The sequence below is a fragment of the Schistocerca cancellata genome, chromosome 3 (assembly GCF_023864275.1).
Source record: "Schistocerca cancellata isolate TAMUIC-IGC-003103 chromosome 3, iqSchCanc2.1, whole genome shotgun sequence".
Taxonomy (NCBI): Eukaryota; Metazoa; Arthropoda; class Insecta; order Orthoptera; family Acrididae; genus Schistocerca; species Schistocerca cancellata.
The window spans coordinates 677,819,947-677,837,233 of record NC_064628.1 but is presented as its reverse complement, the minus strand read 5'-3'; the positions used below and the strand labels follow the sequence as shown (position 1 = coordinate 677,837,233).

Genomic DNA, 17,287 nt, shown 5'->3' with positions numbered 1-17,287 from the left:
AGCGATTATGGGAAATCACGGAAAACCTGAATCAGGATCGTCGGGCGCAGATTTGAACCGTCGCCCTCCCGAATGCGAGTCCAATGTGCTAAGCCATGGCGGTGCATGGAGAGTGGGATATGAGTGTAGTGGCACAGCTTAGGTTTAGTTATCAGGTAGGATACTGGGATCTGTGAGCGGGGTTTTCCTTTGATGTACTGGATTCGCCTGTGCACAAGGAAAAAGAGGTGTAGGAAATGGATGAGTTTTTACAGGACGAGAGATGGGGAGGGCAAGATGGGTGCATGCGTTTCTACCATTTTAAAATACACTCCTGGAAATGGAAAAAAGAACACATTGACACCGGTGTGTCAGACCCACCATACTTGCTCCGGACACTGCGAGAGGGCTGTACAAGCAATGATCACACGCACGGCACAGCGGACACACCAGGAACCGCGGTGTTGGCCGTCGAATGGCGCTAGCTGCGCAGCATTTGTGCACCGCCGCCGTCAGTGTCAGCCAGTTTGCCGTGGCATACGGAGTTCCATCGCAGTCTTTAACACTGGTAGCATGGCGCGACAGCGTGGACGTGAACCGTATGTGCAGTTGACGGACTTTGAGCGAGGGCGTATAGTGGGCATGCGGGAGGCCGGGTGGACGTACCGCCGAATTGCTCAACACGTGGGGCGTGAGGTCTCCACAGTACATCGATGTTGTCGCCAGTGGTCGGCGGAAGGTGCACGTGCCCGTCGACCTGGGACCGGACCGCAGCGACGCACGGATGCATGCCAAGACCGTAGGATCCTACGCAGTGCCGTAGGGGACCGCACCGCCACTTCCCAGCAAATTAGGGACACTGTTGCTCCTGCGGTATCGGCGAGGACCATTCGCAACCGTCTCCATGAAGCTGGGCTACGGTCCCGCACACCGTTAGGCCGTCTTCCGCTCACGCCCCAACATCGTGCAGCCCGGCTCCAGTGGTGTCGTGACAGGCGTGAATGGAGGGACGAATGAAGACGTGTCGTCTTCAGCGATGAGAGTCGCTTCTGCCTTGGTGCCAATGATGGTCGTATGCGTGTTTGGCGCCGTGCAGGTGAGCGCCACAATCAGGACTGCATACGACCGAGGCACACAGGGCCAACACCCGGCATCATGGTGTGGGGAGCGATCTCCTACACTGGCCGTACACCACTGGTGATCGTCGAGGGGACACTGAATAGTGCACGGTACATCCAAACCGTCATCGAACCCATCGTTCTACCATTCCTAGACCGGCAAGGGAACTTGCTGTTCCAACAGGACAATGCACGTCCGCATGTATCCCGTGCCACCCAACGTGCTCTAGAAGGTGTAAGTCAACTACCCTGGCCAGCAAGATCTCCGGATCTGTCCCCCATTGAGCATGTTTGGGACTGGATGAAGCGTCGTCTCACGCGGTCTGCACATCCAGCACGAACGCTGGTCCAACTGAGGCGCCAGGTGGAAATGGCATGGCAAGCCGTTCCACACGACTACATCCAGCATCTCTACGATCGTCTCCATGGGAGAATAGCAGCCTGCACTGCTGCGAAAGGTGGATATACACTGTACTAGTGCCGACATTGTGCATGCTCTGTTGCCTGTGTCTATGTGCCTGTGGTTCTGTCAGTGTGATCATGTGATGTATCTGACCCCAGGAATGTGTCAATAAAGTTTCCCCTTCCTGGGACAATGAATTCACGGTGTTCTTATTTCAATTTCCAGGAGTGTATCTATAAAATTTGGAGGGGAACGGGATGGGGCAGATATCCAGGCGACATTAGAATATGTTTGTATGGAAAGAATGAACCATTTATGGATGCTGATGAAGGTAAAAGGATGTAGGTCCCAGAAAAGGCTTGTAAGTAGTTTTAGTCACTTACGCGTTTTGTGGTGGCTGGTCAGGAAGTGTGCATTTCAGCTTAGTTTTCCATCAAGGATTAGTCCCAAGTATTTTATTGAGTTATTAAGACATTTTATTTTAATTACAAGCTTTTTGCTATACTGTTTATTTATTTATTCGCAGTGATAAAAGTTACACGATGAACTCGTTTCGGCGATTTGCCAGTATCAAGTGTACCTGCGAAGATGGTATAACAGGTATAATATTGTTTCTTACGTCTATGTTAATGTCTACATATGGCATCTTACGCTTACGTCTTAGGTGGTATGTCGTGGTCCTGGGAGCGTAAATGTCTGTTACCATTTTTTTTATACTGCAATCATGTTATTTATATGTTTACTTTGTATTTGTGTAATCATATAAAACTATTTTTGACAGCTTTTTTGACAGCTTCGACTCCAGTGATGCTATATGTTTACAATGGAATTTCCATTTCGCGGAAATTTACGGATTACGTTTAATTTTTCAGAGATAATATTTTGTGGTTTGTTTTTACTTGTACCTTAAGTGTTCCATGGTTTTGTGTTTATCGCGATAATTTACAGTTTTTCTTTAATAACGCCAGTAAAATTTTCGTGGTATTTTTTATGTTTAAAATCTTTTTCTTTCTTGGGGATGTCTTGCACGTATTTTTGTGAGGGAATGTAAATTTCCAAAATGTTCATTGAGTGTCCCTTATGTAAGTCGTGTAAAAATTTTTTAAGTGCAAGTAAAATGTAGACTGGTTGCTTTTGCGATTTCGTATACGTTCTTTAAATCTGATTCGGAAATTTCCACCTGTTTGCCCGATATAAAATTTATTGCAGTCGTCACAAGTAAGTTCCTAGACGCCTGGATTTGAAAAAGTGGAGATATTTTTTGTTGCTCATAATTTTGTCTTCAAGTTTTTATTTCTACTAAATGTTATTTTTGTTTTCTCACACAAATTGTTCATCTTTTCCGATATTTGGCTTATGTATGATGCTGTAACATGGGTAGGTAGTTTTTTCTTCCCTTGTTAATGTTATCTCTTTACGCATGGCTTCTGTTTTTCGTTTTGTATGGACCCTACTGTTCATATAATTTTAGCACTATTTTGGGGTTGAAGTTATTTCGTTGCGCTATGTAACTGCAGCGTTTTTATTTCATTTTGTATCGTATTATTAACGCGAGGTAAATTTAAAATTCTTCATCTACTAGTAGCAGTGTGTCATCAACATATGGTAATAGATAATTTTATTTAGGACTGGCCAGTTTGAATTAAAGAAACGTACTAAGAAACATGTCTGGTATGGCGCTTGTGATACAATTTCACATACCTACGGCATCTGATTGTGTATAAATTTATTTTCAAATTCTTAACAGTTTTGAGTTTGAAGATTACACCAGATTGTCACACCTTGTCAGAGGCTTTTTCGATGTGTAGAGAAACAAAAAGCGTGGAAAATAGTTTACTTAGCTGATGGGAGATAATTTGGAAAGAAGGAATCAGTCGTCTATTAAGTCGTTAGAAAGCAGAACGCATTGGATGTTGGGAATAGGTGAATGTGTTGCTATGTGTTGATGGAATCGTTGGGTGAGGATAGTCTCAAGAATTTTGGTGAAACCAGGACGAACCGGAAGGACGAGTGGGATGAGATCTGAAGAAGGGGCGCTTTGTTCGTATATAGAATCGCATAATGAGAAACCATGGACGTCGTGGACTATAATCTTAGTGGAAGTAGAAAAGTAAATGTAACAATTGGGACCATGAAAACTGAAACCAACGCTCAAAATGAAACAGCTGGACGTGCGCTTCTTCAAATGCCGTTATTAACACTGGAGATACTTCCCACAAAAGACGCTGGAAGATATTACGCCATGAATGACATCATTTTACTGCAGCGTCCGGATGCCTCCGCGACAGCCCCTCCAGGACTCCGAAGAAGATCTGCAGCGTTAATCATGCAGCTGGGCCAACCGAGTGGTCCGCGGAAGAGAAACGGCCACGCAGGGCTCGTAGCTTCAAATTCGCTCCCGATTTACGGCACAGACAATTTATTTAAGAAAAGGAAACCTTCCAATTAAGCTGCGCTGCGTCTCACGGCCGGATTTCGCGGTAAACGAACAAAGGAACTGGTGCGGAATATTCAATGGAAAGCGCTTTCGGCAGGGGAAGCCTCTACAGAGGACAGGAAACAGCGTGCTGAGCAATTTACGAACTATGAAGACAGTAAAAAGGTAATTAACTGCAGTCGCTAAGAGCGGTATTTACTTTGCAACAAATGTATTTTGCAATACTCCATGTGTGGGTGCTAAGCCTTACATATAAAATTCTCGTGTCACAGTGTTAGTTGCCGTACTCCTCAGAAACGGCTCGATCGATTCTGATGAAATTTTACATGAATATTCGGTAGGTCTGAGAATCGGTCGTAATCTATTTTTCATACCCCTAAGTGATAAAGGTGATCCACCCCCAAAAAAAATTTTTTATTTTTTTGGACAGAACTTTTTATTTTTTTATGATTTGGCATTAAAAAATACACACAACCCTAAATTTTCAACCTTCTACCACCAACCAAATTTAATAATTTTCAACCCCGGTCGGTAACTCATCAATTACCACTTGATCAACGGCTCAATCGATTTTGATGAAATTTTACATGTATATTCGGGACGTCTGAGAATCGGTCGTAATCTATTTTTCATACCTCTAAGTGATAAGGGTGGTCCGCCCCCAAAAAAATTTTCTTATTTTTTGGACAGAAGTTTTTATTTTTTTATGGTGTGACATTAAAAAATACACACAACCCTAAATTTTCACCCTTCTACAACCAACCCCTATTTTTTAATAGCGATTTTAATAATTTAATAATGTTCAACCCAGGTCGATGACTGATAAATTATCATTTTATCAGTTATCCCCGCCAGGTGTCTACCGATGATAGGCTTTCACGATTCAATAGATAGTTAATGGCAGAAAACGTACCAAAACCAATGACTCGAATATCCCTCTTTGAATCGACGTAACTAGACCGAGAAGTTTAACTAGGTAGCACGCGTCATTCGCCAAACCGACATTTAGGCCTAGCGCACACGCATCGATTTTTATCGTACGATCAAATTCTTTTAGTGGACAAAGAAGTTCCTATGCACTCCTTTGTTCCTCTAAAAGAATTTAATCGTGCAATACTTTAACGTACGATAAAAATCGATACTTGTGCGCTTGGCCTTATTCATAATGCTGGCGAACACGTTTCGACACGAAATTGCCGCTATATTTGGATGTTCAAGGACGAGCCGTGTATCGGCTGCAATTGTTAAATACGCGCGATCTACCGCAGAAACGCTAGAACTAATAATGGCCGATACTGTCGGACTTCCCCCTAAGCCTTCTCTCACTCCCTACACAGTTTTCGGCCATTATTATTGTTTCTGTCACGAGCTCCCGCCAACAACGGCTATCGTGTTACACGTATACATTATTCTCATAGACTAGAGATAATTTATATGGGAAAACTTTTGCTGGGTCAGCAATAACATATAAAGATTTTCAGAAGCGGAACGAAGTTCGCCGGGTATAGCTAGTTGTGATATAGAGATTGCAGAAAGAAACCTCATAAAGAAGTCAGAGGGCGGCATAGGACGCTAGGGATGGGAAAACCGATCTGTTACAACCAACTGATACCAGTACTTCAGTTCTGAATAACCGTTATTTTTCGGTATTTATTCGGTCTCGGTTATAACAGGTTTTTTTTTATTTTTTGTTAATAACTGAATAAAAAATGAGATATCAGTTAGCCATAGCAGTAGCGCTAAAATTTTTCGTTTTTAAATAAACATTTTTTAAAAACTGAGTAATTTTTACTCGTGAAAAGTGCATTGGTTTAAAATATTGCGTTAAAATAATGTGGAAAGTGATCAGTGCTATTTTAATAACAACGCCGACAGAAACGAGCACCAAACACAGGCGTCAGAATTGGTGCAGGACTGCTGAGGCAATAACGTCCCTGTTGCCGTGTGTCGTGGCGTAAGGCACGCTTGTACGTGCAGTGTATGACTTGCCCCCACCTGGTCCACACGGCAGTTTCTCGCTGTAGTCGCCGGACAGCCAATATATTGTACAATGGTACCAACCCTAACCTGGAAATATTTTTACCAAGTGACGTAGCAATGAAGTACAATTCTTCATTTGCTTTAAAAAATTGAAGTTCTGTCTGCCAGTTATACGAAACAATAAAAGAGGAAGGAAATATGGTAACAGTAATAAAAGACTTAGCAACATTTTATTCATGGCACACAATACAACGTGCCGGCCGCGGTGGTCTAGCGGTTCTGGCGCTGCAGTCCGGAACCGCGGGACTGCTACGGTCGCAGGTTCGAATCCTGCCTCGGGCATGGGTGTGTGTGATGTCCTTAGGTTAGTTAGGTTTAAGTAGTTCTAAGTTCTAGGGGACTTATGACCTAAGATGTTGAGTCCCATAGTGCTCAGAGCCATTTGAACCACAATACAACGTAGCTGATCTGCCGCCTGTGTCTACGTAATATGCTATTATCCCCTTGCATCACTTGAAAACGGACAAATTAGTACCAAAAATAGAGTTCTTCAACCACAGTGTTCACCTTTTACGACTGACTATTCGTACTGCAGAAACAATGGTATGATTCCCGATTACAACATGATTTTAGAGCACAGTTTTAGAAATTTAGAATCAATACGAGAATAATGAAAAATTTTTAATACTATTCAACCACTTACTACTTCTCGAGAATAGCAGCAAGCAGTGGACGGGCTAAGTTTTATTTGCTGCTTAATTTAATAGTTTGATTTTATGTATCTCGAAACTGAGAGAGTAGAAATTTTTCATTTTTTGTTCGATTTCTAAGTACAGGAAATATCAGGAATAAAAAACCGAAAATCAGTTATTTTGAGCGGTTTAACAGTGAGGTTAAATGGGCGAAAAAAAATGATATAACCGACGACCATTTGTTTCAGCGATAACCGCCATCACGACGTACACCGAATCGAGCAAAGCTTCCCAGATAACCGAAGGTAGGAAACGCGCCATTGTGGAGCTACTGCCAATCTTACCAGAAATCAACACAAATTAGTTGTAATAAACGCGACTTTATGTCAAGTTTGTAGCGATGCTAGAAATGTCAAGCATTTACCACAGGACCGAGCGAGGTGGCGCAGTGGTTAGACACTGGACTCGCACTCGGGAGGACGACGGTTCAATCCCGCGTCCGACCATCTTGCTTTAGGTTTTCCGTGATTTCCCTAAATCGCTCCAGGCAAATGCCGGGATGGTTCCTTTGAAAGGGCACGGCCGACTTCCTTCGCCTTCCTTCCCTAATCCGATGAGACCGATGACCTCGCTGTCTGGTCTCCTTCCCCAAACAAACCAAAACCAAATTTACCGCAGGAATAGATATTTAAGAAAACAAAAAAAAACCCGATCATATGCAGTAGCCGCGCGCGTTACACGCGGCTCTGAGGATTCAAAGAAGCGCGACGGCCTTGGAAAAAAACCGCCGGGCGAATTAATGGCGAGGGTCCGTGTGCCAGGTCAGCCTGGATTGGATGTTTAGGCGGTTTCCCACTTCCCACAATGTGAATGCTGGGCTGGGCAAATATTTCAAAAACTCTCTCACACTTTCACATGGACTAACACTAGTTGTAGACAGATGACAGAACACAACTCTGTCTTGGAGGGAAGTGGGTGGCGACAGGAAATGAATCCAGTCACCTGCTACTAACATTGCCACATACAAATTAACATGCCATCCCATGAAGATGCGGGATGAGTGTAGGAAGAAGAAAAATACTTAAGGAAACATCCCTCCGCCACACACCGTCAGGTGGCTTGCGGAGTATGGATGTAGATGTAGATGTAGAAGATATATGAAAAAGTAAATTCTGTTTTACTTTTCATGAGCATCTTAGTATACAGTTACTGATATTGTCGACAACTTCAGCACAGTGCTGTTTCTGTATTGCATTTTATTGCCGTAAAAAATTAATTAAATTGCTGTTCTTCTAGTGTAGCTAGAGTTGTCTTCTACTAATACTACAGTTTGGTAGTTTTGGTACCATACATAAGTGACTAAAAAAATGGTAGGATCAGCGGTAGCATTGATAGCATTAGTGGGGTAAGAAACATAAATGAACATGTAAGAGAAAAACGGGGTGCTGACGTCATCTCTTCATTTTTTGTTTGTTACCATACATCATTCAGTATTAGTCCAATGTCTATTTTATATCCCTACCACATATCATTCAGTGTTAGTTCATTGTGTACTTTATAACCTTACAGTAAGGTCACCTCTTAACTTCTGGATTTTTATGTAACCAAAGCAATTACTTTTCATGCAGCAACAGTTTACATGCACAAACATAACATTTCTATTATTAATGATAAATACGAAAGTTGTTTATGAATAAGAGAAACATGTTTTATGTAAGTTCGATGAAGTATTGAAGCTATGTTTGAAAATTTTTGTTTTTCAGTCCTTTTATTATACCTTTTTGTTGAGGGAATTGTGTATTTTGGTACTGTATGACAAATTTCTATTGTTGTCTTTATTTTTACCACAACATCCCTCTGTTCCATGTTACAACTAAACAATTTTCAAATGAAACCTGAATTACACAATCACAATTTCAATTTTGCTGTAAAAGCTGTTCATTTGTAAGTAACAGACAGGAGGATAACTATGCAGAACAAAATTGTTCCATAGGTTACCCAGCCATTTATAAATCCTCGAAAAGCTTCTAGATTGTTCACCGCTTCCGGTCTTTTGGGGGAAAGACACTGACTGCATGCAAGTGATCATTATGGAGTAACGCCCGACAGGTATGCAACATACCTAACGCACAGGTAATGTGGGAATGACCTTTACTGACCAAAGCTACTATGAAAACTACAGTAGTCTACAGTAGCTTATGGCAGTCAAACAACTCTAAGTGTAGTTGATTTAATAGCTGCGCTTTAATTTCTCAGTAAACATCACAGAAAAAATCTTATCCACTGATATGATTTTAAAGTTTACCTGGCATTAACTATTCAGGTTCAACAATTTATTTGATCTACTTTAACCAGTAACTGCCCTCTTTAGCCTAACAGGTAATAGCTGGGTACATTAGGTTAAGTATGCACACTTTTGTGTGCGGTTGGGTGATAGGCAGCAGCTTTATGCTTGCAGCTGCACAAAGGTGCATTTCCGACCTGTGGTTAGTTGATACATTTTGCTCGATTCGGCGTCCCCTACCCTGCTCTAAACTTGTTACCGGCGTTCTCTTTATACCCTGTGTAACGACAGAACTACGAAGGATGTTCAATAAGTAAAGCAACACTTTTTTCTCTGTCAGTTTCGGTAGTTGTGGAACATTGTGAAATATTCCCGCTTCAGCCCATATAATTTTATGAAGTTCCGACGGGTGGCGGCGCTATAAGTAGCCTTCAAAATGGCGTATGTAGCGGAGGTGCACTATGTGATCAAAAGTATCCGGACACCTGGCTGAAAATGACTTACAAGTTCGTGGCGCCCTCCATCGGTAAGGCTGGAATTCAATATGGTCTTGGCCCACCCTTAGCCTTGATGACAGCTTCCACTCTCGCATATATACGTTGAATCAGGTGCTGGCAGATTTCTTGGGGAATTGCAGCCCATTCTACACGGAGCGCTGCACTGAGAAGTATCGATGTCGGTCGGTACGGCCTGGCACGAAGTCGGAGTTCCAAAACATCCCTAAGGTGTTCTATAGGATTCAGGTGAGAACTCTGTGCAGGCCAGTCCATTACAGGGATGTCATTGTCGTGTAACCACTCCGCCACAGACCGTGCATTACGAACAAATGCTCGGTCGTGTCGAAAGATGCAATCGCCATCCCCCAATTGCTCTTCAACAGTGGGAAGCAAGAACGTGCTTAAGACATCATTGTAGGCCTGTGCTGTGATAGTGCCACGCATAATAACAAGGGGTGCAAGCCCCCTCCATGAAAAACACGAGCACACCATAGCAGCACCGCCTCCGAATTTTACTGTTGCCACTACACACGCCGGCAGATGAGGTTCACCGGGAATTTCGCCCTACACACACCCTGCCGTCAGATCGCCACATTGTATACCGTGAATCGTCACTCCATACAACCTTTTCCGCTGTTCAGTCGTACAATGTTTACGCTCCTTACACCGAGCGAGGCGTCGTTTGGCATTTACCGCCGTGATGTGTGGCTTATGAGCAGCCGCTCGACCGTGAAATCCAAGTTTTCTCACCTCCCGCGTAACTGTCATAGTACTTGCAGAGGATCCTGAAGCAGATTGGAATTCCTGTGTGAAGGTCTGGATAGATGTGTTCCTATTACACATTACGACCCTCTTCAACTGTCGGCGGTCTCTGTCAGTCAACAGATCAGGCTTTTGTGCTGTACGTGTCCCTTCACATTTCCACATCACTATCACATCGGAAACAGTGGACCTAGGGATGTTTAGGAGTGTGGAAATCTCGCGTACAGACGTATGGCATAAGTGACGCCCAATCACCTGACCACGTTCGAAGTCCGTGAGTTCCACGGAGCGCCCCATTCTGCTCTCTCACGATGTCTAATGACTAGTGGGGTACCTGATATGGAGTACCTGGCAGTACGTGACATCAAATATGAAAAACTTATGTTCTCGGGGGTGTCCGGATACTTTTGATCACATAGTGTATGTTCCAAGCAGAGAGCTGTCATTGAGGGTTGTTTGAGGGTTGTCTGTTTTTTTTCGGATACTCATAGGCGCCTGTAGAATATCTACGTAGACCCGGCAGTGAACAAAAGCACGATGAGTCTTTGAGCGAAACGTATGTCATCATCGCAACAAAGTCGCGCAAAACTGTTCGATCTCACGCGCGCCAGCCGGCCGCACACAGACAGCTATGATTCCAGCAGAGTTGGAACGTGCGCACACACTCATTCGAGGTGATCGACGGATTACAATCAAACACCACGCTGCACAACTGGACGTCTCAACAACTCAAGGCCTCACACAAGTCTGACCACCCGAGAGGAACTCACATAACTTCATTGGATAGTTCTTCCTCTTGCATCCTACAGCCCGAATCTCACACCTTCCAACTTCCATCTGTTTGGCTCAATGCAGGATGCATTTCGCGAGACCAAGTATGCGGATGATGCAGCAACTCACTGGCTCCGATATCGACCAGTAGAGTGGTACCATGTAGCGTAAGACGGCCGCATTGGTCGGAGATTGTGCTGACAAATAGGGCTTTGTAGCCAAAACAGTGGAGAATAATATGATGCATTACAACACAAAATAAAAAAAAATGTGTTGCATTACTTATTGAATGCTCCTTCCAGCGTGAAGATACGAACTTATGTTGACCATAGCGTACAGCTAGCACCTAAAATCATGCAGCTCTAGCACAATGTCAAAAGCTTACAATTAGGCACATCATCAAATCTTAGCTATTGGTGTTTCTTTATTTGGGCGTTACTTTTATTCTTAAACAAACTATACTATGGTAGTTGTCGAATTGTTGAGTGTTATATCCGTTAGCTAATGTCAGTTCAACGTATCTACCTTACATTTGCTCTCGTTGAAGTAAATACTGGTAATAAAATGAATTTAATTCCGTCAACAGGTGCAATAATAATAATAATGATATTTATATACAAGATACGATCTTGTGTAACTGATGTTAAACTTTAAGTCTGAGAAAAACGTAAAGTATTGTGAAAAAAATGTGGACTCTGTGATATCAAAACTAAGCAGTCGTTTCACTCAACAATAACTAACAGCCATATTCACTTGGTAACTAACACGACGTGACCACCAAACTCGATTACCACTCACATTTTGTCGCAATAAAAGGATACCCGACAAAGTAGCGGCGCAGCAGCGCCTCCTCGTCGGTGGTGGCAGGAGGAAGAACCAGACGGACGCCAGCGAACACATCAGGCAGCGGCTGCAACACAAGACAGATGACAGGCGAGCTTAGACTAAATCACATTTTGTAATAGGCCAGCGCTGGCTGTATGGTTGCGAACCATTGCACCACAGAACGTAAGTTCGTAGGCTTTCAAAGACGGTGTCATTCTGAACAAAATAATTTTGGATATTGGTGCAGTTGAACAGTTAAATGCCCTCACCCCAACAAGTCAATCGAAACTTCGGCATTTTAGTTGCTTCATTAGCTTATAATGACGCGGCCAAATACCCAAAATTATATTATTCAAAATATTGTCGGTCTATAGTAAAGCAAAAGGTAAACTTCTTAGTTTTACATGAAAGCGATGAAGTTGATCATTACTATGACAGAATTACAAAAATTATCGGTATCACCACTCTTAACAAAGTTGTACTTAATCTTTTTGCATTTATGACTTCAGAGGATTGTTGCTTTATATAAGAGACAATTAGATGATTTTGAAATTTTTTCTTCGCTGAAAGAATGAGTCGATCGTCCAGTTTCTTAAAATTATTTTTTTAGTTTCGTTCAGGCAGTTGATGTTGAACTCGACAGTATTTGCTAAAATTACCATGACAAATAACAATTTCATTTATTGAGATTCGAGCTTGTTTTTGTATAGTTTTTAGATACATAATAGGACTTTGCACCTTGTGTACTGATAGCTTAGACAATGAAAGTTCATTCCGTGACACCAACGATGTGTAGTGATTTAGTAGTTTATGCAAAATAAACCACACTGTATTCCACGAGAACCCTTCGTTATTTTATGTACCGGGTGATCAAAAAGTCAGTATAAATTTGAAAACTTAATAAACCGTGGAATAATGTAGATAAAGAGGTAAAATTTGATACACATGCTTGGAATAACATGGGGTTTTATTAGAACCACCCCATATTGCTAGACGCGTGAAAGATCTCTTGCGCGCGTCGTTTGGTGATGATCGTGTGCTCAGCCGCCACTTTCGTCATGCTTGGCCTCCCAGGTCCCCAAACCTCAGTCCGTGCGATTATTGGCTTTGGGGTTACCTGAAGTCGCAAGTGTATCGTGATCGACCGACATGTCTACGGATGCTGAAAGACAACATCCGACGCCAATGCCTCACCATAACTCCGGACATGCTTTACAGTGCTGTTCACAACATTATTCCTCGACTACAGCTATTTTTGAGGAATTATGGTGCATATATTGAGCATTTCCTGTAAAGAACATCATCTTTGCTTTGTCTTACTTTGTTATGCTAATTATTGCTATTATGATCAGATGAAGCGCCATCTGCCGGACATTTTTTTTTAACTTTTGTATTTTTTTGGTTCTAATAAAATCCCATGTCATTCCAAGCATGTGTGTCAATTTGTACCTCTCTATCTACATTATTCCGTGATTTATTCAGTTTTCAAATTTATACTGACTTTTTGATCACCCTGTAGCTAAACACTTCTGATAAAAACGATGATGCAGCCACAGCGGGAAACGATACCATTGTGAGAACCCGACCAGTTACAATACGACTAATGCAAAACAGTGGTTGAAATCAAGATCTATACTGTGGGTCTACCTTCGAGCATGGGTGTGAGTTTTAAATGTGCCTTGACTATGTGTGTGCTATTTAGAAGCTCACTTAAAACTCAACACATATTCCTGTTTAATGCACGTTGAATGTAAATTGAACGTACATTAAACAGGAATATGTGCTACGTGTAACAACAGATACTGTTACATTCGACCCAAATTAGGTACCTGTATAGCATAGAAATAAAAGCCAAATTTAATTTTAAAATCTTAAAAGCAATATTTAGGTATGTTTGTAGTGACCAGGGACGGACGACGATTTCATGCAATGCGGAATAGTCTTTACCACTAAGTCAGTAAACTTTAATTCGGCAACTATCTGCTCTCTCACTCTGATAAATTAAAAACATGAATTAATGTACTACACTGAAATATAGGGCGTTTCACGTACTTTGCGTGCGCCGTGCGTCGTTGCATGGGAACCAAAGCCGTGGATGGAGGCTCCGATCGTCGCATACACTGTGACCCTTTTTTTCGGTCTCTAGACGGCGGTATATTGGCTTCAGTCAAACGAGGCGGGTTAGGAGCGGCCTTAGAAGGAAGTCGGAAAACGCCGTTGGATTACTGAGCACTTCAGTTGTCCCACACGCGACTACCCCTGCTGGGTAGCCCACCCTTCCGTCACAGTAGGGTAGCGCAATAGCCTACATCCAGGCGAGCCTAAAAGTGATAAATCCTCGCTGAGTGTCAAGAGTACATCGTGAGATTCGTCACCTCGTTCTTCGCCGGCAGCAACAGAGGTCATCTTCAGCAGGAACCAGAATAAATCACCCACGCAGTCCGAAGTTCGCACTTAGCCACCAGTTTGGAATCAACTGCCTACAGCAAACAGCCCACGAGGATAGAAACTGCTGCAGCCGTCAGTACAAAGATGTTGGTAATGGGTTAAGTCTGGACGGGTGTTTCATTGTGGAAGGCAATGTTTTGTTATGGGAATTTGTTCTCAGCTAGGATAGATTCGTATACATCTCTAAGCTAAACTCAACATATACTTTACGTGTTGCAATAAACCAGCGTTGGGTTACATTGCACTAACTTATTTCTGTAGCAGTTCCATAATCCAACCATATACGGTAGCAAAATCGGTAGGACAGCAAACCACAGTACATCAGCATCAAATTCTTGCGTCAATAACATCGGCACAATCTGGAACAGAAATCTTACAGAGTAACGGTAGTTCGTCGACTGACAAATACACTGTTACTCGACGTGAGTACTGCAACCGGCTATTGAAATCTGTGCCTGATGGACAGATTGATACTGAAATGTTCTTTTTGTAATGAATCACGGCTGAACTTATTGCCAATGTGTCTATGACAATATTAGGTGTTTCCCGATGACAGGAGCTATCCAATTAATACTGCCACGGCCGCACTAGCGATGGTCTTGCTTTGCAATGCATGAAATGATCATGGGTTTTTTCGTTATTTGTTAATTCGGTGAAAACTGGTTGCAGTACATGTGAGACGTGTCGAAGTAGCAAACATTCTAGATGCCGGTCGAGCTCTAGTTTTTCGTCTGTTTTTCTGAGAACATGCTAAGCAGCTGGCCTATATAATCGATATCCGACTGCTGCAGAGGTGGAGCAGTTGGAAAGCGGTGTTGAAGAGTGGGGCTGCGGACAGAGTGGAGACCACGAGCTTGGTGTGGCTGTCTGCGAGTAGCTGTAGTCAAGAGAGGACACACCGAGCTGAGCAGTACTCTAGCGCTGGCCGCTGACACACGCAGGAAGGAAAGCAGTGGACCCTGCAGCTGGTGGTGAGGCGGTCTGCGCAGGGACGGGAACTGTATCCGTCAGTTGCTGCTCGACTATTCGTGCGTGGAATGGCAAGGCATCAGCGAGGACAGGCGAACGTGCAGCTGATATTCGACTACGTGCTAAGACAGCCGGAACGTGAATTTGGGAAATCGCGAACATAATTAAAGTGTGTTACAGTACTGCTCAATACAGGTAAAATCTCACTGCCCTAATGTAATTTGATACACTATGTTAATTTGGCTGTCTTATTCATTCGGAGAGAAAGACTAACGCCTGAAGTTTTCAGAAATAGACCGGTCTGATGTGTGGGTACTGCTTAAGAATTGAACTGCTTTTAATTACAGACATTAAAAAAAGTTTTTCATCATTCCGGTTCCCAGAACTCCTGAAGATATACGTTGACTGTGGATATTGTATCAAAGACACATTCCCTTTGACTGTTCAGAGATGTCACTAAACCCGCCCAACCATGCATGAGCAGCGCCTGTTAGACGGAAGGGGTACAACAGCCGATCAGTTCCAGTCATTCCACGAGCAAGGAGGTATACGGCTCGTGTTGTCTGTAGTTCGACCATGCCTATACGGTAACTACCGCGGTTCTACCGCGTCCGCATGGTTCCTTTGTGCCGGGGAGGGCTCTCGACAAAGGAAGTGTCCAGACGTCTCGGAGTGAACCAAAGCGATGTTGTTCGGACATGTAGGAGATACAGTGAGACAGGAACTGTCGATGGCGTGCCTCAGCAGGCCACAAAAGAGCTACTAGTGCAGTGGATGACCGCTACCTACGGATTATAGCTCGGAGGAACCCTGACAGCATCGCCACCATGTTGAATAATGCTTTTCGTGCAGCCACAGGACGTCTTGTTACGACTCAAACTGTGCGCATAGGCTGCATGATGAGCAACTTGGCTCCCGACGTCTATGGCGAGGTCCGTCTTTGCAAGCACGACACCGTCCAGCGCGGTATACATTGGCCCAACAACATGCTGAATGGACCACTCAGGATTGGCATCACATTCTCTTCACCGATGAGTGTCGCATATGCTTTCAACCAGACAATCGTCGGAGACGTGTTTGGATGCAACCCGGACAGGCTGAACGCCTTACACACATTGTCCATCGAGTGCATCAAGGTAGAGATTCCCTGCTGTTTTGGGGTGGCATTATGTGGGGCCGACGTACGCCGCTGGTGGTCATGGAAGGCGCCATAACGGCTGTACGATACGTGAATACCATCCTCCGACCGACAGTGCAATCATATGGCCTGCATATTGGCGAGGCATTCGTCTTCATGGACGACAATTCGCGCCCCCATCGTGCACATCTTCTGAATGACCTCCTTCAGGATAACGACATCGCTCGATTACAGTGGCCAGCATGTTCTCCAGACATGAACCCTATCGAACATGTCTGGGATAGATTGAAAAGGGTTGTTTATGGACGACGTGACCCACCAACCACACTGAGGGATCTAAGCCGAATCGCCGTTGAGGAGTGGGACAATCTGGACCAACACTGCCTTGATGAACTTGTGGATAGTACGCCACGACGAATACAGGCATGCATCAATGCAAGAGGACGTGTTACTGGGTATTACAGGTACCAGTGTGTACAGCAATCTGGACCACCACCTCTGATGGTCTCGCTGTATAGTGGTACAACATGCAAAGTATGGTTTTTATGAGCAATAAAAAGGGCGGAAATGATGTTTATGTTGATCTCTATTCCAGTTTCCTGTACAGGTTCCGGAGCTCTCGGAACCGAGGTGATGTGTGTATTTGGTTAAAGTTAAATGGTGAGTATACATTTTATATACTTTTTAAATGGGTATATACGATTGCTAATCACAAGAAAAGCTTTATAAATTTTCTGCCTTATTGCAAGACTAACGCGTTTAGAGCGTAGTTGCTTAAACGTCAGTGTGATCAGTAAAGACCTGGTAAGGCAGTTAACGGCATACCAAGTTTTTATTTTTTGAAGTTGTAATTTTTATCAACTGGTGTTCTACATAAATCTGAAAAGAGAATTTACTTGCGTAGACAATATTTTCGAGAATTAATATTTTTAGTAAGAATTAACAAATACAACAACGTACTACTGTGCAGCATTGATTGATTCT

General features: G+C 43.3%; 1 protein-coding gene across 2 annotated transcripts in view; it reads right to left on the bottom strand.

The window, feature by feature from the left end:
• Positions 1-17,287, bottom strand: part of LOC126175652 (DNA ligase 3) — a 644,184-nt gene that overhangs the window by 69,517 nt on the left and 557,380 nt on the right. For both annotated transcript variants that reach the window (XM_049922552.1, XM_049922551.1), the window contains exon 21: positions 11,745-11,833. In XM_049922552.1, the coding sequence (XP_049778509.1) occupies positions 11,745-11,833 (89 nt within the window). The remainder of the gene's footprint in view (positions 1-11,744; positions 11,834-17,287) is intronic.